The 26,892-nt window shown below is 41.3% G+C and overlaps 1 protein-coding gene across 2 annotated transcripts in view; it reads left to right on the forward strand.

The window, feature by feature from the left end:
- LOC122564402 (oxysterol-binding protein-related protein 10-like) overlaps positions 1-26,892 on the forward strand; it is a 256,567-nt gene that overhangs the window by 75,635 nt on the left and 154,040 nt on the right. For both annotated transcript variants that reach the window (XR_006315905.1, XM_043719213.1), the window contains exon 4: positions 4,692-4,883. Coding sequence is in view for 1 of the 2 variants with exons in the window: in XM_043719213.1 (XP_043575148.1) it covers positions 4,692-4,883 (192 nt within the window). In the remaining variant the exon portion in view is untranslated. The remainder of the gene's footprint in view (positions 1-4,691; positions 4,884-26,892) is intronic.

Consider the following 26,892-nt stretch of genomic DNA (forward strand, 5'->3'; position numbering starts at 1 on the left):
CAAAATCCCATGCAAGGACTGCGCAAAACACTATATAGGACAAACAGGAAGACAGCTAACGATCCACATCCATGAACATCAACTAGCTACGAAACGACACGACCAGCTATCCCTAGTTGCCACACACGCAGTCGACAAGCAACATGAATTCGACTGGGACAACACTACCATTATAGGGCAAGCGAAACAAAGAACAGCCAGGGAATTCCTAGAAGCATGGCACTCATCCACAAACTCCATCAACAAACACATGGACCTGGACCCAATATACCGGCCACTACAGCGGACAACCGGAAGCGGCAGGGACAGGCCACTATAAATGCCGGAGGAAACATCACAGAAGCGCTTCACAGGAGGCTCCCAAGCACTGAGGATGTCACCTAGACAGGGGACGAAATGTTTGCAACAAAAATTTCCAGCTCGGCGAATAGAACCACAGCATTCACTTTAATATTTGATTACTTTTAAGTTCTCTTAAATGTTTCCACTCACTTAAATCAAACAGGCAAGACATACATTAAAGATTTCCCTTTTTGACAACAGACCAGAATTTTATATCTAGTATCTTAGGTTATAAAACTGTAATAGTTAGGTCTTTAGCAATGCAAAAATAACCAAGACTTATAAACCTGAATAATAATGATTCATTCTTTGCATCCTTCAAAACAATTACATTATAGAGTGAAAAAGCTAATATTAACAGAGTTCTGTTGTTGGCCAAAGTATACAATTATTGATCCAAAGTAGTCTTTGTGAATAACATTTGTACCTGATAATACGAATCTCATTTTTGGAGTGACGTTTTTCATTTCTACTCTGGCAAATTTAGCTTTGCTGAGGGGGGAACTTGGAGTAAAGTACCATTGACATTTGCTCATATTTATTAGAATGGATTAGCTTTGTCAGATGTAGTAGTAGGGAGGAAACTGAGGGATATTCTTTTGGCAAGTGAATGTTGGTCGAGAACCTGACTAAAAGCATTTAAATTTGTGTGGAGGTTTTGACTAGTGGGTGTTGTGCGCCTCCTGTGTCATTACTTTAGTTATCCTCCTTTGTGCTGTTTTTCTTGTTTGTTCAAAAAAGGCCAAGATAAAAGAGTATTCCTACTCGGAAACCCATTGTCTAATAAGTGAATGGAACCCACACGGCAGAAGGCTAGATTCTTTAAAAAAAAATTCTTTAATAAATTTTGTAATTACTTGCAACATCCTTTTTAGATGTGCTTTTCCCCTGTAGCACCTAGAACATTGGCTGCGGGTTATGCAATTTTGTTAATGTTAGCTGAACTCTTAGGAAATACAAAGTTGTTGTTTTCAGGCACTATTACCAGTTTCATTGATCCTATCGTTGTCCCTAGTCCCCTCAGGCCACAGTCTCATGCAGAACCTGACTGTTGGCAAATTAAGCATTTGATCCGAATTTAAACTTTTGGCTCGCACTCTTCATCACTCGCACTGTTTACATCTGGCTTCATAACATTGCCAATCCTTTTTCCATCTTAGGTTCTCTGGTTGAAACATTAGCTGGATGTTTGTCATCTTGAAAATAGAATCGAGAGAATTATATGCTGAATTATTGTGGTGCTGCTGTAGATTGCCTCATGTTATATAAGCTTTAGAAACTTAATTCATGTTTAATGTGTGTTAAGATAAAAATGACAAAAACTGAAACCTTTGAAAGCAATTTCTTCTTTTTAAGGCCATGTGGTAAATTTGCTTATTTTGGATTATAGTTTGCTTCTGGCTGTCATAATGCCCTCCACAACACTCTGTGCATCTCCGTAACTCTTTTCCATCATTGCTTTTCCATCTTTGGTTGCTAAGGCTTCATTTTATTGCAAAAATAATATCAACTAGGAGGACCACTAGATCACCATGTCTACTCTGCCATTTTGTAAAATCTTTGTGTTTACCATCCTCAAGTCCTGCTTCCCTTCCACTTTGCTGTTTTGAGTTAAGAGTATCCTTTGGAAATAAAATCTGTGGCTTTATCCAATCACATTTTGACTTCTTAGCAACTGTTCTGAAGGACATACATTCAAAATGCAATGTAAATGGCATTTTTGAGAGTACAAGTTTATTATGGTGATTAAATGAATCTAAAGATGTATTCCCAATCATTTGAGACGTACGTGCCACCTATCAAATTATTGTCAGCTTCTCTCTTCTCCATCATACTCGCCCTCACTCCCCCTCTCGGCCTGTGCATCCCCCTTGCTCAGTGTGCGTCCCCCTCGCACTCTTCTTTGCGCGCCCCCTCTTCCCAGTTGCCACCAATACTGAAAGTTCATGACCCACAATCCATGTTAGCCTGATGTATGACTCTGTGGAGAGGAGCTGAAATCTTCGAAATTGAGAGTGAGCAACCAGAGTGCAATATCCTGAACAAAGGCTGACACCAGAGCTAATTCACCACAGCCCTGAAAACAGAATGTCAGCCTTGAAATATCTACTGTATTTTTTTCTTAAGAGGAACAGCGAGAACAGGATTTTTTTTTTTAAGAGCAAGGGCTGAAGTTTCCCTTAGTGTTTCCAAAGTTCTAACCTTATTGGATTTTTTATTTGAAATGTTATCAGCTCTCTACACATCCCCTGGGAACAAGGAACAGGAAGGGACCAGCTTCCATGCTGCTTATCTGCATACAGTTCGCTGTGCATGAAGCCTGACATCAGTAGTATGGAAGTACTGAGTATGAAGGACCGAAAAGCAGAGCACTTGTACAACAGTGATAGGATCAGACAGAGTCATCAAGGATTTACAACAGGCTTGCCAAATGTTTTGAATTAGATTACTTACAGAATTAGATTACTTAGTGTGGAAACAGGCCCTTCGGCCCAACAAGTCCACACCGACCCGCCGAAGCACATCCCACCCATACCCCTACATTTACCCCTTACCTAACACTATGGGCGATTTAGCATGGCCAATTCACCTGACCTGCACATCTTTGGACTGTGGGAGGAAACCGGAGCACCCAGAGGAAACCCACGCAGACACTGGGAGAACGTGCAAACTCCACACAGTCAGTCGCCTGAGGCTGTGTTTTTGAGTTTTGGAATGCAATGAGAAACTTTTCAGCCACACAGTGGTGAGCCTATGAAATTCTCTGCCACAGATTATGGAATATTTTTAGGAAGGAGTGTGATGTTGTTCTTGGGGCTGAAAGGATCATTACTAGAGTTGATAAGGGGGAAGCCAGTGGAGGCGGTTAATTGAGAGGGAACTGATTGCAGACAGGATCAAAGAATAGGAACAAATTGTCTTTTTTTGAGTGGCAGCCAGTGCCTTGTGGGTTACTGCAGGCATCACTGAAGTTTAGAAGAATGAAGGACAAAACAGGGTAAACGTGGGAAGGATGTTTCCAATGACCGCGGCCTCCAGAAGCAGGGGTCACAGTTTAAGGGCACGATTATAATTTCTTTTCACCGAGAGCATGATGAGCCTATCAAATCCTGTGCCACAGAAAGTGGTTGAGGTCAGGTCATTGAATGTTTTTAGGAAGGAGAGAGATGTTCTTGAGGTTAAAGGAATCAACAGATAAAGGAGAGAAGGCAGAAAAAGCTTAGAGTTGGATAATCAGTCATGATCATATTACATGATGGAGCAGGCTTGAAGCATAATGGCTTACTCCTTTTTCTATTTCCAAGGGCCTGAATTAGCTGATATTGCCTGTGTACAGTACTGAGCTTCAGAATTGGCGTGAGGAAAGATCAGAAGAGTTTCCTATTTCTTATTGCATCCCAGCATTTGCTAGTGTGAAGTTTGTGCATGTTTATGCATTGTCAAATAGCAATTGAGTGGGAGCTTACAGAATCCTAAACATTGACACATTAGGCCTGTTGTATCTGTGCTTGATGGGAATGAAGTACTTTGCCTAATCCCACTTTCCAAATCTTGATCTGTCAAATGGTTCTACATGATCTAGCCTCTGGTGTTGAAAAGTGCATTTTAAAAGAAATTTTGGCATCAATTATGCCAACTTCTTCACAAGGATTCAGTGTAATAGTGTTACTGGCCATATAAGCTCATGGAAATGAGTTCCAAATGGAATCATAGGGATGTACAGCACAGAAACAGACCCTTCGATCCAATTCATCCACGTTGACCAGGTAGCCTAAACTAATTTAGTCCCATTTGCTAGCACTCAGTCCATATCCCTCTAAACTCTTTCTATTTGTATACCCATCCAGATACCTTTTAAATGGTGCAATTGTACTAGCCTCCATTACTTCCTCTAGCAGCTCATTCCATGTACATACCACCCTCTGCATGAAAAGTTGCCCCTTAGATCTCTCTTGTATCTTTTCCCTCTCACCCTAAACTTATGCTCTCCAGTTCTGGACACCCCCATCCCAGGGAAAAGACCTTGTCTGTTTATCCTCTCCATGCCCCTCACAATTTTATAAACCTCTTTAAGGTCATCCCTCAGCCTCCGACACTCCAGGGTAAACTTTGTTAGTGCAGAGGAAGTGTTACTGTGTATCTGATTTATTAATGTTAGGTTTGTCTTGGCAATGTATGATAGAATAGTATTGGGGGAGGGGGGGGGTTTATTCTCTGTTTAACATTTGCTCTGGGAGTGATTGTGCATCTACAATGGGATGTTGGCTGGCAAAGTTTGTTTGAGATTTAATGCAGTTAATTTGATTCAATAAATTGTTTATTTTTAAATTTATTTTTATTTATTTTAGACTACTCCTTCAACAAGAGCTAGAAGTTTATCTTTACTTCCTCCTGGGATATCGAACCCAGCAACTCATGGTAGCCAGAAGCACCTGACACACAGTGGGCCAGGAATTATCACTATCACCCATCACAAGTCTCCCGCAACCAGCCGACGTGCAAAGAATCAGTGTCCAGGCCGTCTTTTAGATGTTAAAGAGGTAAGTTTGAGAACTACCATAGAATGAAGAAGGTTAGGATGTTTGGGATATCGTAGATCATTTAGATGGAACATGTTTGCTTTTTATTTGTACTCTGGAATATCTGTATTAGTGTTCCTCTGTGTAGTGTTCATTTTCAACTGCTTCATCTGTGACGTTCTGTCCAATGTGAAAGTCAGACATGCATTATTCAGTACTATTCACTACTCCTCAGACTGTGCCTGCATGCAATAAGGCTTGCATCAGCTTGGGCTGATGAGTGGTAAGCAGCATGCATGCTGCATAAATGCCAGACAATAGTCATTGCTCACAAGAAAATCTAATAGTTTGCCCTTGACATTCAGTGGCATTATCACAGGTGATTCCTCAATGGTTAACATCCTGAGTGTTATTGCTGACCAGAAACTGATCTGGATCATGTATATAAATAACTTCTGCTACAAGAATAGGTCAAAGGCGGGGAGGCTACAATGAATAGCTCACGCCCGGAGAGATATCCTATCCATGATCCGCAAAATAGAAGACAGGATTATGATGGCATATTAGGAGAAAGTGAGGACTGCAGATGCTGGACATCAGAGTCGAGAGTGTGGTGCTGGAAAAGCACAGCAGACCAGGTAGCATCCGAGGAGCAGGAGAATTGACGTTTCGAGCATAAACCCCTCATCAGGAATGAGGCTTGTGGGCTAGGGGGCTGAAAGATAAATGTCTCCTCTACATCGAGGCGATTGGACACCAATTTGCGGATCATTTCAGTGACCATCTCTGGAACACCCACACCAACTAACCCCACCACGCCATGGCTGAACACTTCAACTCCCCCTCCCATTCCTTCAAGGACATACAGGTCCTGGGCTGCCTGGCCTGCTGTGCTTTTCCAGCACCACACTCTCGACTATGAAGGCATGTTGTCCACTTGCCTGGCTGAGTACACCTCTAGTGACATAAACAAGCTTGACATTATCCAGGGCAAAGCAGCCTGGTTGATAGCCATCCCATTCACAGCTTGAAACGTTCATTTCCTCTACCACCAGCGCACTGTGAGAGCGGTGTGTACCATCAACAAGATACACTGTAGCAACTTGCCAATGCTGCTTTGACAATATCTTAAAACCCATGACCTCCATTCCCCAGATAAACACAGGCATTTGGGATATGGGAACACTGCTGCCTGCAAAATGATCTACAAGTCGTCCACTATACTGACTTATAAAGTTATTCACATTACTGTCTACAAAATCCCAGAGATCTTTCTCTAATAGCATTGACTATGGCATAATACATTAAAATACTGTAGTCAATGTAATAGCTTATCAACACCTCCCCAACGGAGAGGCAGTAAATGCTGATGATGTGCACATCCTATAAATGAATAACCAAAATCAACTTTATTTTGGCCTCTTTCTTCCTTTTCATGTGTTTCAAGAAGCTCTTACTGCCTGTCTTAATATTACTTGCAAGTTTACCTTCATAGTTGATTTTTTTGGGTCATCATTTGTTTGTTTTTAAAATTACCCCAATCCTCTGGCTTACCACTAACCTTTGCCACATTTTTTTTCTTTCAATTTAATGCGATCCTTCATTTGCCTGGTTAATAGCGGACGGCTTATCCCATCTTAGAGTCCTCCTTTTTCACTGGGAACCGTCTTATTTGGGAGTTGTCGAACTATTTTGCCATTGTTACTCAACCCCTTTTGCTGATAAACTGAGTCCATCCAGCTAACACTCATTCATTTGTAAGTACTCATTTTAATGTTTGACACAGTTGTTTGTAGCCCAAGTTTTTCACTCAAACTAAGTGCTAAATTATTATACCATATTATGACTTTTTTCTCAAGGGATGTTTTTACTCTGAGATCATGTAATAAAGCTGCCTCATTACACATTACCAGATCCAAAAGAACTTGATCCTTGTGGATGTAGGTTTGCTCGCTGAACTGGAAGGTTCATTTCCAGACGTTTTGTCACCCTACTAGGTAATATCTTCGGCGGGCTTCCAGGTGAAGCACTGTTGATAATTCTTGCTTTCTATTTGTATGTTTGGGTTTCTTTGGGTTGGTGATATAATTTCCTGTGGTGATGTCATTTTGTGTTCTTTCTCAGGGAGTGGTAGATGGGGTCTAACTTGATGTGTTTGTTACAAACAAATCACAGGAAATGACATCACCAACCCAAAGAAACCCAAACATATAACTAGCACTGTTGATAACTCCTACTTTCTATTTATATCTTGGGGTTGGAGATGTCATTCCCTGTGATTTGTTTGTAACAAACACATCAAGTTAGACCCCATCTACCACCCCCTGAGAAAAATAACATGAAATGATATCACCACAGGAAATGACATCACCAACCTAAAGAAACCCAAACACATAAATAGAAAGCAGGAATTATCAACAGTGCTTCACCCAGAGGCCCATTGAAGATGTTACCTAGTCGGGTGATGAAATGAACCTTCCAGCTCAGCGAGCAAACCTACATCCAGAACCTCAACCTGAGCTACAAAACTCACTAAAACCTGATCCTTGGATCCACAATGTGTTGTTATTGGAAAATGTCCTGTACACGCACTATGAATTCTTCCTCATGGCTACTTCCTGCCAGTTCGACTTTCCCGATCGACTTGAAGATTGAAATCACTTCTAATTGATGTACTGCCTTTTTTGCATAGCCTCATTATCTGATTTATCTGTCTTATAGTATAGTTACTGTTAGGATGATATAGACTACTCTCACCATTGCAATCTTCTCCTTGTTATTTCTTACTCCAACCCATCTGAATTCTTCAACTCCTGATCCAAGATTATTTCTTGCTATCATAGTTGTTCCTTCCCACATTAATAACACTACACCACCACCCTTTCCTTCCTGTCTGCCCTTTGGAAAAGTCATATATCCCTAAACATTTGGTTTCCTAGGGTGTGGGAGTTAAAAACTAGGTGGCATATTTTTTAAGTTGAGAGGAGGAAGTTTTAAAAAGAACTCAAGGGGCCAACCTGTTTGTTAAAGTAGAGCTGTTATTGTGTGGAATGAACTGCAGAGGAAGTGATGGATACAACATTTCCAAACTACTTTATCCAACGTGGTCATGATTTTGAAAATTTCTCTCAAATCTTCTTAGCCCTGTCTTCTCCAAGGAAAGATGTCCCAGCGTCTCCAATTCATCTTCATAGCTGCTTCTAGTATCAACTAGTTGTCTCTGTCAACATAGTGTGAGTAGCACATGGTTCCTGAGGAAAGGTGGAAAATATTCATTGAATAGCGCAGCCGTGCACCCTGCTTCAGTTCATTAATCCTATTTTGCTCCCCAAACAGCACTAAATTTATTATGCAATGAGCACTACTCCCCAAATTCTCCCCACTGACACTTGATCCTTTTGGTCCATTTTGGTCTCAAGAACCAGATCTGGTTCTGTACTTTCAGTTGGACTAGACAAGTACTGCTGTGGAAGACCCACTTGAATGTAATCTAGGAGCCCTCACTGCTTGTTAATTTCACATTATCCAAGTCTATATATGGGTAATTTAAGTTTTACATTATAGCACAATGATGTTTTCATCTCCTCTCGTGGGTTTGCAGGTTTGTTCCTCTACATCCTTCCTAATAGTTCATGGTCTATAGATTACACTGAGTAACAATGTAATCGCATCCTTTTTGTTCTTGGTTCTACCCTTTGCCCTTTGAATTCTCTAGGGCATTATCTTGCTGAATCACTACAGTAGGATCCTTAACTAAATTTTCTGGCAAGTCCCAGAATTGTGACTGCAGGACCACAGCACCCATTCTACCGAAGTCATTGGTACTGACCTGAACCGTGACCTCTGGCTTTCTCCCTCTTCCTTAACCTAAGTCACTGAAGTCACAGGGCCTGAAATATTGATTCTATTTTTTCTGCACTGATGTTGCCAGACCTGCTGAGTTTCTTCAAAACTTTGTTTTTGTTTTCTGCTTTCCAGCATTTACAGTTCTTTGGGAATTTTTTTCCATTTAGTGAAATATTTTACCTTTTCACCTAACCAATGAATCCTCTATCTCTATGTCTACTGCTCCCCCACTCATCTTCGTTCCCACCTGTATGGTGTGTCACCTTTGCCAAGAGCTTAGCTCTTGCTGTGAGGAATTATTGTCTTTTATCAGTATGCAGAATTGAAAACTGGTTACCTGCCTGGTTCTCATGGACTTCCTGGATGCACCATGGTACCTTCAAAGCCGACACCTCAAGCTTATGCAATCAGCAAAACTTTCTGCAGAAGTGTTTATCTCAGTCACATGGAGAATCTATGACTCAACATATGCCACAGGTTGTTAACAGGACCTACTCATAAAGTAATCAGTATCTGAGACAGTGAGAGGAACTGCATCTGGTGTCAAAACACACCAGGAGAAGCTGCAGAAAAAAGAAAGGGCTACATTCCACGACTTAAAAGGAGAAGGATGTAGTGATTGGAATGAGGTCACCCAGGTGGACCTCATAGAATGGGTTCCATGATCGGGGCTGTTTACCTGGACCAGTCAGGGAGATCTGACTGCCAGTTATAAACAAACAGGAGTTTTGAGGGCGGCACGGAGTTTGCACATTCTCCTCCACGTCTGCGTAGGTTTCCTCCCTCAATCCAAAGATATGCAGGTTAGGTGAATTTGCCATGCTAAAGGGTAAATGTAGAGTAATAAGATAGGGGAGAAGGGCTGGGTGGGATATTCTTTGGAGCATCAGTGTGGACTTGTTGGGCTGAAGAGCCTGTTTCTACTCTGTAGGGATTCTAAGATCTAAAAGCTCCTTTACCTCCCTTCTCTAACTTCCCCACTCAACAAGTAATATCTTGCAATAAACCATTTCCTATCTCATTTCCCCCGTCAGAATCAGTTGCCAGCTTGATATCTCTTTCTAAGAGAAATGAAAATGTGGTAATCAGACCAACTTTGACGTTGTATTGCCATTGGTTATCCTTGCCCATCAACATTGTAAACTATAATTTTCTTTTGTGTACTGTATATAATTTTTTTTAAATTTGTCTAAATTTTCACTTTTGCTGCCAATGGGGTAAGCTATGACCAACAAAGTAGACTTTAAAATTTACTCTGGTGTCGTATTCTGGGTCAATATTGAGCATAGAACATTACAACGCAGTACAGGCCCTTCGGCCTTCGATGTTGCGCTGATCTGCGGAACCAATCTGAAGCCCATCTAACCTACACTATTCCATTCTCATCCATATGTTTATCCAATGACCATTTAAATGCCCTTAAAGTTGGTGAGTCTACTACTGTTGCAGGCAGGGCATTCCACACCCTTTCTACTCTCTCAGCAAAGAAATTGTCCTATATCTATCACCCCTCAATTTAAAGCTATGGTCCCTCGTACTAGCCATCACCATCCAAGGAAAAAGGCTCTCCCTATCCATCCTATCTAACCTTCTGATTATATGTCTCAATTAAGTCACCTCCCAACCTTCTTTTCAGTAATGAAAGCAGCTTTAATTTCCTCAGCTTTCCTTATAAGACTTTCCCTCCATGCCAGACAACATCCACGTAAGTCTCCTCTGAACTCTTCCAATTCCTCCTCGTAATGTGGTGATCAGAACTGTACACAGTACTCCCAAGTGTGGCCGCACCAGAGTTTTATACAGCTGCAGCATGATCTGATGGCTCCAAAACTCAATCCCTCTACTAATGAAAGCTAAACCACCATATGCCTCCTTAACAACCCTATCAACCTGAGTGGCAACTTTGAGGGATCTATGTACATAGACACCAAGATCTCTCTACTCATCTACACTACCAAGAATCTTATCAGTAGTCCAGTCCTCTTTATTTCTGTTGCTCCTTCCAAAGTGAATCACCTCATACTTATCCGCACTAAACTCCATTTGCCACCTCTCAGCCCAGCTCTGCAGCTTAACTAAGTGCCTTGGTAGCCTGCAATATCCTTTGGTACAATCCACAACTTCACCAACCTTAGTGTCATCTGAAAATTTACTAACCCATCCTTCTATGCCCTCATCCAGGTCATTTATAAAAATGGCAAACAGCACTGGCCCCAAAACAGGTTCTTGTGGTACCCCATGAGTAATTGAACTCCAGCATAAACATTTCCCATCAACCACCACACTGTCTTCTTTCAGTTAGCCAATTTCAGATCCAAACCGGTAAATCACCTCCATCCTTGTTCCTCCGTATTTTGTGCAATAGTCTACCATGGGGAACCTTATCAAGCACTTTACTGAAATCCATATATATCACATCAACCGCTTTACCCTCATCCACCTGTTTGGTCACCTTCTCAAAGGACCCAAGGTTTGAGAGACATGACCTACCTTTCAGAAAACCATGTTGACTATCCCTAATGAACTTAATCATCTAGAGAGGAATATAAATCCTATCTCTTAAACCTTTTCCAGTACTTTACCCACAACCAAAGTAAGGCTCACTGGTTAATAATTGCCAGTGTTGTCTCTACTCCCCTTCTTGAACAAGGGAACAACATTTGCAATCCTCCAGTCTTCTGGCACTATTCCTGTAGACAATGATGACATAAAGATCAAATTCAAAGGTTCTGCAATCTCTCTGGCTTCCCAGAGAACCCTAGGATAAATCCCATCTGGCCCAGCGGACTTCGCAATTCTGGAAAGTGTGAAAATAGCTAACACCTCCTGAACCTCAATCCCATCTAGTCTAGTAGCCTCTATCTCAGTATTCTCCTTGACAACATTGCCTTTTTTTAGTGTGAATACTAACCAAAAAAAATCATTTAGTGCTTCTCCTATCTCCTCTGACTACATACAACTTCCCACTGCTGTCCTTGATTGGCCCTAATCTTACTCTAGTCATTCTTTTATTCCTGATATATCTGTAGAAAGCTTTAGGGTTTTCCTTGATCCTGTCAGTTAATGCCTTCTCATGTCCCCTCCTGGCTCTTCTTAGCTCTCTCTTTAGGTCCTTCTTAGCTCTTTCTTTAACTCTCTAGTTCCCTAACTGAGCCTTCACGTCTCATCCTTCTTCCACTTGACAAGAGATTCAACTTTTCAGTAAACCACCTCTCCCTCACTCGGCTACTTCATGCCTGACAGATACATATATATCAAGGACAAGCAGTAGCTGTTCCTTGAATAAGCTCCACATTTCAATTGTGCCCATTCCCTGCAGTTTCCTTCCCCATCCTATGCATTATAAATCTTGCCTAATCGCATCATAATTGCCTTTTTCGCCAACTATAACTATTGTCCTGCAACAACTATTCCTGTCCCTGCTCTATCCATGTCTCCGAAATGGCTCCGAAATCCCAGGTACCAACCATGCTGCAAGTTCACCCACCTTATTCTGGATGCTCCCTGGCATTGGAGTAGACACACTTCAGACCACTTTCCTGCTTTCCAGTGCACTCTTGCAACCTTGAAACATTATTTATGACCTTACTACTTTCAACCTCCTGGACACTGGAATTACAATTTAGGTTCCCATCCCCCTGCTGAATTAGCATATATTGTGTGCTCCCTGGCCCCAATCTCAATTGACGTCACCTATGAAGCATTCTTTATGACTCTGGATAAAGGTTTATTGTCATACTTAACCGTACAGACCAGTTTTAGTAACTGTCATCTGCTGGGTGTGGGGGCTCAGTTGCTGATTACATACCAGATAGAATTGAATTGATTTCTAGATATTACAAATATGAAGGATTTGGGGATAGTGCAGAAAATGGTATTAAGGTAGAAAATCATGATCTGGTTCTCTGTCAGGTGGGATGACTTATCACTTGAGGACAAGTTCAGGATTGGCTCTGAAAGCCACACCTGTCATATGATATATTAACGTGGATGTTGCAACGATGTGATATGCAGCCTTGAAAACTACTGCTTCAGAGATCAGTGTCCAGTTTTGCAGTAACAACAGACAAGATTCATAACCTCTGTATGAATGTTGTAATTATTTTTCAAAAACATTCAACTAATTAAATGAGTACACAATAATCTGGTTCAGATTGGCAGGGAATGCTAAGTAAGCAAAGCTAAAAACGACTACATGATAGATGGGTAAATTCTGTAAGTTGAGACAACGCGATTCGTTTCAATCACCGGCATTATTTGGAACCCCGTGGCTATTGTCTCGCTATTCCTAAGCCAAACAAGATAAAGCAGTATTCCGGTTGACAAATTATATACAAACTATAATAGGGAAGAATGCTTAGATCAAAACAAAGGGTGAAGAAAACAGCGAATATGCAAATGAGAGTTGGGAGAACTCGGCCATTTGGCCCCTTGAGCTTGCTCTGCTATTCAGTAAGATTGTGGCTGATTATGCCATATACTTGCCTACCCTGACTTATCAAGAACCTATCTACCTCTGCATTAAAATATTCAAGGGCTGTGCTTCCACTGCTCTTCGAAAAACAAGTTTCAATTATTCATGACTGTCAGTGAGAAAATGTTTTTCCTCCTCTCTGAAATGATAACCCTTTATTTTTGGACAGTGACCCCGAATTTAAGATTCTCCCATCAAAGGAAAGATCCTTTCTACATGCAATCTATCAAAACCTCTCCAAATTTTTCTTGTTTCAATCAAGTCACCTCTTGTTTCTAATGGAATTAGAATGTAAAGCCCAGTTTGACCATCCTTTCCTTATAAGACGACTCAGACCTTTCCACATATTAGTCCAGTAAACCTTCTTTAAATTACTTTCAACCTGTTTGGTCTCCTATTGAAGGAAGGATACAGTCTGGTACACAGCACTCTAGATGTGGATCCATTGATTCCCTATTTAACTGAAGCATCATCTCCTTATTTGTGAGTTCAATTCTCCTTGTGCTGGAAAGTAATATTCTATTCTCGTCTGTTGTACGCACATATTAACCTTTTGGCAATTGGACATTTAGATTCCTCTGAATCTCTGAGCTGTACGTTCTCTCACTATTTCAATAATGTCTTTTTATTTTCCTGCCAAATTATCGATTTCACACTTTATCACATCTAATTCCTTTTATTAGGTCTTTATCCATTCACTCAATCTATCTACATCCCTTTTGTAGGCTCCTTATGTCCTATATTTGTATTACTGGCAAATTTGCCAATCATTTTTTCAGTCCCTTATTCCAAGTCATTTGTACAAATTGTAAAAAAAATGAGGCAACAATACTCACCCACCCATGGCACACACCCATGACATTGTGTCAATCAGAAAATGATCCATTTATTACCCTGGGAAAAAGACCTTGGCTATTCACCCTATCCATGCCCCTCATGATTTTATAAACTTTATAAGGCCACCTTCAATCTCAAAGAAAAAAGCCCCAGCCTATTCAGCCTCTCCCTTTCGCGCAAATCCCTCAACTCCAGCCGCACCCTTTTTTAAACTTTTCTGCACCCTTCCAAGTTTAATAACATCTTTCCGAAAGCAGGGAGACCAGAACTGAACACAGTATTCCAAAGATGGCCTAACCAATGTCCTGTACAGCTGCAACATGATATTCTCACTCCTATGCTCAGTGCACTGACAAATAAAGGCAAGTCTACCAAACACTGCCTTCACTAACCTTGTCTATCAAGTCAGGGGTGTGATGGGATACTCCCCACTTGCTGGGATAGGTGCAGCTCCAACAGCACTCAAAGCTTGACACAATCCAGGACAAAGCGGCCTCCTTGATTGGCACCAAACCCACAAAAATCCACTCCCTCCATCACTGATATTCAATGGCAGTAGTGATTACTATTTACAAGACATGCTGCAGAAATTCACCAAAGACAGCACCTTCCATCTTGAAGGACAGAGGCAGAACATACATTGGAACAATACCACTTGCAAGTTTCTCTCCAAGTCACTCACCATCTTGACTTGGAAATAAGTCACTGATCCTGCAGCTGGGTCAACATACTTGAATTCCCTCCCTAAGGGCTTTCTGGGTCTACCTACAGCACGTGGACTGCAGCAGTTCAAAAGGCAGCTCACCCCAACCCCACCACCATCTTCTCAAGGGCAGCCAAAGGCCTGCACTAAATGCTGGCCAGCCAGTGATGCTCACGTTCCATGAGTGAATAAAAAAAGGATGGACCAAAGGTTACTTTAAACTTTTCTCTTCGTCATATAATTGTTTTGGAAAAGAGATGTGTTTTGTTCTCTGAATATTCTTTAAGACTTGTACTTGTTCCCCGAATGTTTGCACTTAACTTCACATCTGTGATTGGAGACGATGCAGGTGAAATGCAAATCCAGTTGTTTAAAATTTCATCTGTATCATTGTGTGTTTGCAACGTCGAAAAGACCAAACAGTTTTTCTATCTGTGCCCAAGAATAATTTTTATATTCACTGCAACGTCTTTGCACACATTAAGAAATTTTGGTTCTATTGAATTGTGATAGAATTTCACTGATTGAAGTTAGTATTTGCATGAGCTCCCTGCCATTTACAGGCTATACATTGAGTTACTTGATCAATTAAATTCAGTCCAGAAATTTAAAGGAAATGCCATTTTCTAGCCGAGGAATCATTATTTTCTTACATAGGGTGTCACAGTAGTGACTGCAAATGTGACATGATCAAGCTTATGTTGACATATTACAACTTTTAGGTCAAAAGAAAAATTTTTCTAAGATTGAAGGAGACGGCTCCTGGTTTATCAATTTTATCTGGTTGTTCAGGACAATTTAAGGATTTCAGTGTTACAAACTAGCATTTAGCGATGCACTTCTCTAGTTCTTGTGGGACTTGGTATAATTTAACAAATAAGGAAGAATGCAAGATGACTAAGCCTATTTTGTTTTAAATGTATCTGCACGTTCTAGAAAACAATTAGATAAGAGTCACCAGAAATGAGACTAATATGTTTCCTGTATTCATAAAAGGAGTTAGAATAAGTTTGAGAACTATAAACCAGCCAGCATACCCTTGACAGCAAAGATAGGACATAGAACAATACAGCACAGAACAGGCTCTTGGGCCCACGATGTTGTGCCGAACATTTGTCCTAGCTTAAGCACCCATCCATGTACCTATCCAATTGCCGCTTAAAGGTCACCAATGATTCTGACTCTGCCACTCCCACAGGCAGCGCATTCCATGCCCCCACCACTCTCTGGATAAAGAACCTACCCCTGACATCCCCCCCAATACCTTCCACCCTTCACCTTAAATTTATGTCCCCTTGTAACACTCTGTTGTACCTGGGGCAAAAGTCTCTGACTGTCTACTCTATCTATTCCCCTGATCATCTTATAAACCTCTATCAAGTCACCCCTCATCCTTCGCTGGTCCAATGAGAAAAGGCCTAACACTCTCAACCTATCCTCGTATGACCTATTCTCCATTCCAGGCAACATCCTGGTAAATCTCCTCTGCACTCTCTCCAAAGCTTCCACATCTTTCCTAAAATGAGGCAACCAGAACTGCACACAGTACTCCAAATGTGGCCTTACCAAGGTCCTGCACAGTTGCAACATCACCTCACGACTCTTGAATTCAATCCCTCTGCTAATGAATGCTAATACACCATAGGCCTTCTTACAAGCTCTATCCACCTGAGTGGCAACTTTCAAAGATCTATGAACATAGACCCCAAGATCCCTCTGCTCCTCCACCTTACTAAGAACCCTACTGTTAACCCTGTATTCTGCATTCTTATTTGTCCTTCCAAAATGGACAACCTCACACTTGACAGGGTTGAATCCATCTGCCACTCCTCAGCCCAGCTCTGCATCATATCTAAGTCCTTTTGTAGCTGACAACAGCCCTCCTCACTATCCACAACTCCACCAATCTTCGTATCGTCTGCAAATTTACTGACCCACCCTTCGACTCCCTCTTCCAAGTCATTAATAAACATTATAAACAGCAGAGGACCCAGAACTGATCCCTCCGGAACTCCACTTGTAACTGAAATCTTTAATTAAACTTGTAATCGAAAAGCATATAGAAATTTAATCAAAATTTTAATCATCCTTAATTAGCATGCGTTTTAATAAGGAAAGTGAAACTTGACCAGCCTTCTTGTGGATTTTTTTTTAAGAACTACTAGGGTAGACCATGGTAATCTAGTAAATATAGTACAATATATTGGATTTTCAAGCAGCCTTCAATAAGGTGCAGTATACTGGCTAAGGTTAAAATGTGTGGAGCTGGAGCAAAAAGCAAAACTTTTATAACTGACAAAAAAAAGCAGAGAATAAGTTAGATTGGGAAAAAGATAGAATATCACGGTGGCTCAGTGGTTAGCACTTCTGCCTCACAAACCAGAGACCTGGGTTCGATTCCTGCTTCGGGCAACTGCCTGTGTGGAGTTTGCACATTCTCCCCGTGTCTGTGTGGGATTCCTCCAGGTTCTCTGGTTTCCTCCCACAATCCAAACGTGTGTGCAGGTCTGGTGAATTGACCATGCTAAATTGCCCATAGTGTTAGTTGCGTTAGTCAGGGATAAGTATAGGGTAGGGGAATGTATCTGAATGGGTTATTCTTCGGAGGAGCGGTGTGGACTTGTTGGGCCATACTGTAGAGAATCTAATCTAATCTAACCTAATCATGTTGCACACTATTTGATATGAGTCTTTATTAATATCACAGGTAGTTAAACAAGTGATTGAGGTTATTGATTATTTAATTTGGTAGATGTATTGGTGGAACAGGTGGGGCTGATGTATGGAAGAAGTGTAAGACTAAGTAATTAATAAATACATCCACAAAAGTATCTTGTTTGGATCCAAATTGACTTTGGTAAGAGAGGATGATTGCCTAAATGTGAAGATTGGAAACAAAGGGTTCCTTTCGGACAAAATACAATTGGAGTTGCTTGGAAAAGAGTAGCTGAAACCAAGTGGAAAATATTGGAATATGCAAATATACTAGTGTTTTTGAAGCTGACACTAAAGGATCAATGGAAAAGTAAAGTGAATATGTGGACAATGGGGTCTGTCTTTACCAAGAAAAAAAGACAGGGTATGACCTTGGCGGTTTTGCTTCCTATTAGAAATGAGGTCAGACATGAAATATTCAGAGGAAAAAGGCTCCACAATTCAATACTGAGGAAGTTTGAGAAATTTTATTCAAATTTATGAACAAAATGCATGATCAGATATTCAATAGAAGAATATATAATAGATTTTAACAGAATATACACAATGTTGCAAAAGTTCCACTTTGGGATTCCTCATTCAGTGCTTGTCTTTAAATTGTTTGACAATATTTGGAGGTAAAAGTGAGGACTGCAGATGCTGGAGATCAGAGCTGAAAATGTGTTGCTGGAAAAGCGCAGCAGGTCAGGCAGCATCCAGGGAACAGGAGAATCGACATTTCAGGCATAAGCCCTTCTTCAGGAAGGTAGAAAGATGACTAGGAAAAATGCTAAATAATATGGAGTACATTGTCATCCACGCCAATAACATGTCTTCAGTAAGTTTTTGTCTTCCCCTCATTCCCACGCATCTTAATGTCCACTGTGTCTGTAGCTGATATACATGTGGCCTGCTTGGCAGTGGAGCCTATTGGCCCTTAAGTTTGGTGGGTGACCCTTGGGGCACTTGTGTCTGGATGAACCAGGCATGCCAGACAGGTGGGTCCAGCCATCTCTTGAGTGTTGTGAGTGGAAACTTCTGAGGGGACCGTTTTGTGATTCTTCCTCCAGCTGGGTGCCTTCTGGCACAGCTCTGTTGTCTTGTGAGAACAGGCCACCTGCATTGCATACCTGGTTCCATGCCAACTTATCATCGTGCCTTTGATCTTCAGGACCAATGGCTGGGATTCAGCTGTGTGCCTCTCCAGCAAACTGAGAATGCTGGATGTGGCTCTCCAACAAATCCATGTTGGTAACCAGATGGTCACGTGACTCACTCCACAGCTGCAGTTTCTGGGGAATAAGGTCCATTACATCCCACATACCTGTCTGCCACTTTTGTTTCTCCCTGTGTGTGTGGACAAAGTCCCTGATTGCTGATGATAGAGGGTCTTCTTCCTGAGTCTGAGTAGGTATTTCACCTCCGACAGTCCTATGAACGCCATTGTTCTGGAGTGTTTTTTTTTCCTTGACCAATTATGAAGCTGTCACAGTGAGATGCTCACAATATTGTGGTCTCTCACATTTTAGGCTTAATATTTCCACCAAGGTGTCACTACCCAAGCTGGTGGGGTGCATTGCTTCCTTTATGATCTTGGTATTTTTGGCCTCTGAGATCAAGCAGATGGTTTCAGGCGGAGTCAGCTGTTTTGTCATATAGTGGTGTATGTGCTGGCAGTCATTGCATCACAAAAGATAGTAAAGGCATTGTGGTCAGTGGTTAGAAGTGGTGTGCAATGGGTGACACTGACAGTGGGAGGCCTGACAGTTAGAGGACTGACAGGTAAGGCCTGTGTGCAATGGGTGACACTGATATGAGAGTTGCAGCGCAGTGCATAGTGATTCTTTGGTCAGGGAGAGTGACATTTCAGCATTAAGCGATACGGGGAGAGTGCGGATAAGTGGCATTGAAATGCCTAGCAGCCATGAATGAATGGTGGAGTGGACTCAATGGGCTAAATGGCCTTACTTCCACTCCTATATCTTATGGTCTTATTTCTGCAGGTGCAATTTCCTTCTGTGAAGATCAAACTTCTCCTTTTGTACGGGATGATACGCCTATTTTGAGCACCCCTGCACCTTTTGCAGATGATATTTGTCCTGTTGGTGGTGATCTTTTCCTGTAACGAGAGGTAGAATTGAGTGATATGAAAGTGGGTGGCACAGCTGTTAATTCTGGAGCAGGTAGACAAAAGGTGGTCATAGAGTCAGAGATTTTCAGCACAGACACAGATCCTTCAGTCCAACCCGTCCATGTCGACCAGATATCCCAACCTAATCTAGTCCCATTTGCCAGTACTTGGGCCATATCCCTCTAAATCCTTTCTATTCATATACCCATCCCATACAATTGCAACATTTAAAAGGCATCAGCCGCCTCCATTTCCTCAGGCAGATCATTCTATGCATGCATCACCCTCTGTGTGAAAAAGTTGCCCCTTAGGTCCCTTTTTTATATCCTTTCCCCCTCACCCTAAACCTATGCCCTCTAGTTTCCAGGGAAAAGACTTTGTCTATTTATTCTATCCATGCTCCTCAAGAGCTTATAAATCTCTGAGGTGACCCCTCAGCCATCTACGCTCCAGAGAAAACAGCCCTAGCCTCTCCCTATAGCTCAAATCCTCCAACCCTGGCAACATCCTTGTAAATCTTTTCTGAACCATTTTCAAGTTTCACAACATCCTTCCAAAAGGAAGGAAACCAGAATTGCTTGCAGTTTTCCAAACGTGGCCTAACCAACTTCGTGTATAGCTGCAACATGACCTCCCAATTTCTATACTCAATCAGGTCTCTTGAGTGACTCAGTAATTGCACAGAGCACATGAGTTAGTGGGTAGGTGATGAGGGTATGTGAGAGAACAAGAGAGTATATTGCAGGCAATATTGTGTGTGGCAGTGCATGAACCTTCATTGAGATGGGTGTAGTAGCAGTATTAGTCTGTGATCACAGACAGGCGTGTGGGACTTGACTAAACCTCGTGCAGAATAGAAGGCCATTGATCATTTAAGTACTGGTGGGCTCTTCTGGACAGTTGAAACAGCACTAATCCAGGTGGTGACCTTGGACTCGGCTGTCAGCATCTGGTGTCATGGCTTCTTCTGTTGGTCCTTAAGGAAAAGGACTCCTTTTCTGTGCGCTGTCCCCTTGACCAGAACCTCCACATTCTTGTTGGAGAATCAGTGTCACCTTCCTCTTCTCTGACACCTTCTGGAAATGCCATTGATCAAGACAGCTTCGGAATATCAGTGCCGGTCTATTGCATGCAAGATTGCACAGCTGCAAGGGTTGCCAGTCTTTTGGCAGATATCTGCTGGGTGGTGTGTTGATCTGGGAATGTTCTGTGGTACAATGGACTGGAATCTGACATGCTGGATATCATAATGTTAATGAGGTAGGTAATTAATGAGGTAGGTAATTAGAGGTAAATTTAGTAGGAAAAGAAGAGAAAACATGTTGGACCTTGCGGTGAATATCCTCCAAAAAAACCTAATGCAGCTCACACTTGAACTCAATCTTCTGCTTTATTTTTGGCTAAAGTTTAAAAAATAGACTCCTAGTATTTATTGGAATTAGATTTTCAGAAGAAAAAAATATTTCAGGAATGGATCTCAGAAACCTGAAATAATGCTGGGAAAACATGCATTCCTAGCATCCTAAAGAATTGGAGCAGGGGACAGGGATCCAGATTTTTAGGTAACTGAGATCTCTTCTGGGGCAGAGGTGATGTGTTCAAGAAGGATGGGTTGCACCTGAACTGGAGGGGGAACCAATATCTTGGTGGCCAGGTTTGCTAGTGCTACAAGGGAGGGTTTAATCTAGATTAGCAGGTCATTCTGCAATAATGCGACAATTGTGTTCCTCTGCAACCCCGCACTATAGAAAATCGCGCTGTAGAAAACTTATAGAAAATAATTATTCTTCAGTAGAAAATTTGCGCTTTCCAAACAGCATCCGCAATTCATCAATGACTTTATAGCCAATTTGTATTAACAAAATGTGTGTTATACCAGAACAACCTGTATTTCAATGAAAGAGGACTGACAGGTAAGGCCTGTGAACTCAGGACATGAATAGGTACATGGGACTGGGATATTCTAGCTATTACAGAAACATAGTTAAGGGTGGGACAGGACTGGCAGCTTAATGTGTCAGAGTATAGATACTTTAGATGGGACAGAGGTGGTGGAAACGTGGAGGGGACACGATGACATTTCTGGTTAAGGTGAGTACCACAGCAGTAGTCAGAGATGAAGTAACTGAAGGATTATCCAATGAGGCTTTTCAGGTGGAGCTAAGAAATAAGGGTTTGGTGATATTATTGGGATGGTACCATAGGCCCCACAAAGTCAATGAAGGAGCAATAAGATTGTCATAGGGGATTTTAATTTTCCTTACATAGACTGGGACTGCCATAATGCTAAGGGCTTAAATAGGGTGGAATTTATGTGCCTTCAGGAAAGTTTCCTTAGACAGTATAGAGATGGTTCTACTCCAGAAGAGGCAAAACTCGACCTTTTCTTGGGAATCAGGACAGGTGACTGAGATGACAATGGGGGAGCACTTTGGCACCAGTGACCATAGTTTTATTCATTTTAAAATAGTTATTGAGAGGGACAAAACTGGTCCACAGGTTCAAGTTCTAAATTGGAGCGAGGTGATTTTTGATGGAATTAGACAGGAGATGTAGGGGCTGATTGGACTAGTTTATTTGCAGGTAAAAGTACTTCTGGCAAGTGGGAGGCCTTTAAAAGTGAGAGCTCAAGTTCAAGGTCGATATGTTCCTGTGAGAATGAAGGGCAAGGTTGGCAGGAATAGGGAACCCTAGGTGATGAGATATTTGAGGCTTTGAGAAAAAAGGAGGCATGGTTCAAGGACAGGCAGCTGGAATTGGGTGATAAAAGAGTTTACTGAAGAGGGAAATCAGCAGGATGAAAAAGGGGCATGCGATGGCCTTGGCTGAAAAGATTAAGGCGAATCCAAAGAGGTTCTTTAAGTATATTAAAGAAAAAAGAATAACTAGAAAGAGAATAGGACCCCTCAAGAACCATAGTGCACATGTATGTGTGGAACTGCAGAAGATGGGCGAGGTCCTCAATGAATACAACTGTGTTTACTGTGGGGAAAGGTGTGAAGACTTGGGAACTTGGAGAAGTTAGTGGTGATATCTTAGGAACAGTCCATATCACAGTAGAGGAGGTGTTGGACATATTACAATGTATGGAGGTCCACAAATCTTCTGGTCCTGGATAGTGAATGTTGTGCCCTTATTCAACAGACTGTAAGCCTAATATCTGTGGTAGGTAAGTTACTTGAGAAGATTCTGAGAGATAAGATAGACATGCACGAGGAAAGACCGGGTTTGATTAGGTGTAGTCAGCATTACTTTGTGCGTGGGAGATCATGCCTGTCCAATTTGTTAGAGTTCTTTGAAGTGACCATGAAGGTTGACAAGGGCAAGACGTTAGATGTAGTCTCCATGGATTTCAGTAAGGCCTTTGATAAGGTTCAATGTGGTAGGCTGCTCTGGAAGATTAGGTCACATGGAATCCAGGCAAATTGAATACAAAATTGGCTTGATGGTAGGAAGCAGAGGGTAATAGTGGAAGGATGCTTGTCGGACTGGAGGCCTGTGACTAGAGTGCCTTGGGTCGGCGCAAGGCCCATTACTATTTGTTATCTATAATCAGTGATTTGGATGAGATTGTACGAGGCTTGATTAGGCGGTATCATGGACAGTGAGGAAGTTTATCAGAAATTGCAGCAGGACCTTGATCAGTTGGGGAAGTGGGCTGAGAAAATGGAGTTTAATATAGATAGGTTTGAGGTCATGCTTTTTGGAAAATAAAATCAAGGCAGAAGTTTCATGATGAATGGTAGGGCCTTCAGGAGTGTAGTGGAACAGAGGGATCTTTGGAGTTCAGGTGCACAGTTCTCTGAAAGTGGAGTGACAGCTCGACAGGGCAGTGAAGTAGGCTTTTGGCATATTGGCCTTCATTAGCTTGGGCATAGAGTATAAAAATTGAGAAGTTATGTTGTGGTTGTACAGTGTGTTCATGAGTCTACACTTGGAGTGTTGTGTTCAATTTTGGTCACCTTGGTACAAGAAGGATGTCATTAAACTGGAACGAGTCCAAAAGAAATTTACAAGGATGTTGCTGAGTCAACAGTCTGAGTTAAAGGGGGAGATTGGACAAACTAGGACTTCTTTCTTCCGAGCTTAGGAGACTGAGACTTATAGAAGTGTACAAGATCGTGAGAGGCATGGAAAGGGTGAAAGCATTCAGTCTTTTTCCCAGGGTTGGTGTATTGAGGACTAGAGGGTATCAGTTGAAGATAAGAGGGGAAAGAATAAAAGGGAACCTTAGGGACAACTATTTTTTACAGAGGATGGTACGCATATGGAATGAGCGCCAGCAGAAGTGGTTGAGGCAGGTACATTAACAACATTTAAAAGGCATTTGGACTAATACATGGATAGGAAAGATTTAGAAGCATATGAGCCAACTGCAGGGAAATGGGGTTAGCGTGGATGGGCATTTTGGTCGGCATGGACTGATTTGGGCCAAAGGGCCTGTCTCTGTTTTGTAGGACTCTATGAATCTATGACAGTGTTAATGGTGGGGGGTAGGGAAGGAAATTTTTTGTCATTGTGATTCAGTACCTGGATAGGGTGAGTACTGATTGTAGTTTGACCAGAAAAAGGATTATAGAACAATCTGAATACCTTATGATTTGAAACCCTTACGATTGAGATTGGCTATAAAAAAATTGGAAGATATGATGATGAAGGATGCCAAAGAAAAAGAGCTGAGGAGCTGTAAAGAATTTGGTGTACACTGTGATGTACAGGATATAGGACAGCCAGACTTATCATTGAGATAGATGTGGACAGAAAAATGGTCCCTAATGTGACATAAGGCTAATGTCAATGTTGGCTCAGGTTTTTGAAGAAAAACCTGATAATCAAGATGTTCGAGTGGATTTCCATACTTCAGGAAAAGTGACATTGACTATCTCCTTAGCTGTTTTAGCAACATATTATTGAGACTTTAACTCATTTGTTATGCCTCATTGGGGTAGAATGTTGGAAATAAGTTCCACAGTTCTAGAGTTGTCACAAATTCTAAAGATTTTAAAATTAGACAAAATTCCCCAATTTACCTGACATCCAGATCCAGTTTTCTGTGCTTTACAAAAATGAATGTTTATTACAAGTAAATAGACTGTAGCTACACAAACAATTATGAGCTATCAGCATCATTTAAACTCCAATCCTCTTAAATTCCCCTTTAAACACACACATGTGCACACACAAAATAGGAGCAGCAGTGGGGCTGTTCTATCCTTTGAGCCTGCTCTGCTATTCACTGTTATTATGGCTGCTAATCCAATTTAGTACACTTTTTTTTCCTGCTTTCTCTCCATTCCCTCTGATTCCTTTAGTCCTATAGACTATATCTGTCATCTTGAAAATATTCAGTATTTTGGCCTCAATCTCTTTCTGTGGCAGAGAATTCCAATAGTGCACCACTTTCTGGACTTCTCAGTCCTAATTGGCCGAGACTGTGACTCCTGGTTCTAGACTCTTCAATCATTGGTAACATATTTTCCATGTTTAACATGTCGAGTCTTGTTAAGATTTGATAGGTTTCTGTGAGATCGCCTCCTTGTTCTTTGGAACTTCAACGAATATTGTTATAACTGATCCATTCTCTCTTCATACATCTGTCCTTGTATCCCAGGTCTTAGTCCTTTGATGCACTGCTTGTGTAGCTAGACTATCCTCCTTCAGATATGGAGACCAAAACTCCAGTACTCCAGGATCATCTCACTCACATCCTGTACAATCTTTGGATTTAGATGAAATGGGGTGCAAGAGACTTGTTGAGCATAAACACAGTCATGAACCAAGAAGAACCCCTCATCTTCTGCCTTGAGAGCTTACAACCATATGGTCTTTAATGTGGAATTCATCAGCTTCCAAATCTCTCCACCCAATCTCATCCCAGGTCCCACCCTCCCTCTCCACCCTGCCCCCTTAACTTTACCCTACATGTCCAGCTTCCTTTCCACCTATCTGCTCCACCCCTCCCACTGACTAATCACAGCCACCACCTAACTGCATCCACTATCACCATCCCACCCACTTTTCCATTAGTCCCGTCCCATCCCCTCCCTCTATTTATTTCGCAACCCTGTTTCCCCTTCCCTAGTCCTGATAAGAGGTTCCGTCCTGATGAGAGGTTCCAACCTGAAATGTCGACTTCCCTTCTCTTTTGCTGCTTGACCTACTATGGTTTCTCCAGCTCAACTCTTTACCCACTTGACTCTCCAGCATCTGCAGTTCAGTTTCTCCAAGTGATCTGTTTCCATTCTGTACATAATATGTAATGTAATAATATTCTTCATATGCCAAATTGCCTGTATTCCTGTGCTTTGATCATCTTTCTGAATTTGGAGCAACTTAAAATTTTAAACCCTTTCATCTGTGTTACATTTGTTTATTGATGTTGACAGTACTACCTCCATCTCAAAATAGGTGAGAACTGGTTAGGGATGGAAATAAACATGAAAATTTGTGAAACATAGCATGTATACATGCCTGCTACCATTTCACTTGCAGTAGCTGCTTGTGAAATATGACCATATCCCATCTTGAGAGGCAAGGCACTTCATAATATATAAAGTGAGACTTTCACAGACCTCTTATTGCTGAGAAAATCCTTCAGTTGTTTTTACTTAATTTTGTTTAATAAATGCATTTGTTTAATAAATGCAAAATAATTTCACATGCTGGAAGCGAGGAAGTGGCTTTATGCTGCATAGGAATGAAGGCTGTCAATTGACAATGTACCAATGTCATGATGCCTCTGACATCAAAATTTTGAAGCGATGCACATCTCTGACATTTCCTACACTGATTTTTATATGGATTGTCTCCTTTGGTACCAGCCTTTTCTTTAGAGCGAGAATTATCTCATAATTTTACACTTCAAGAAAGCCGAAATAAGTAGACATTAAGTGTAGTGATTTAGGCCACTTGAGAGGTTACCTGAAATTTTAGCATAGTGATTTATACTTAAGTGTTATAACAGTAACGCTTAGCATGCCAAAATATTTATTCATTGCTTTTTAAACTATTATTATTTTGATCTTGCAGCATCAAATTTATCAATGTTTCTCATATCAAAATCAGTAAAACAAATTTAGAAAGTATTTGGAGTACTAACCTTTCACCGATTAAAGTTTTGGAATATTTATAGTTTATTCAGTTATGATTTTTGTTTTGTATGGAAGTGTGACTGCAATCCTCAATGGTTACTTCAAGAAAAATTTGGGATTTTCTTCATTTTGATCTTTTATTGAAAACTTAATTTTGAGTTATTTTGGGGGAGAAAAAGAATTGTCAGGGAGGTTTTGTTTATTTCTGATTGTAATAAATTTTATATGTCTTGGTTTCATCAGTTGCATGTTCA

Source organism: Chiloscyllium plagiosum, chromosome 29 (genome assembly GCF_004010195.1).
Source record: "Chiloscyllium plagiosum isolate BGI_BamShark_2017 chromosome 29, ASM401019v2, whole genome shotgun sequence".
NCBI classification, from domain to species: domain Eukaryota; kingdom Metazoa; phylum Chordata; class Chondrichthyes; order Orectolobiformes; family Hemiscylliidae; genus Chiloscyllium; species Chiloscyllium plagiosum.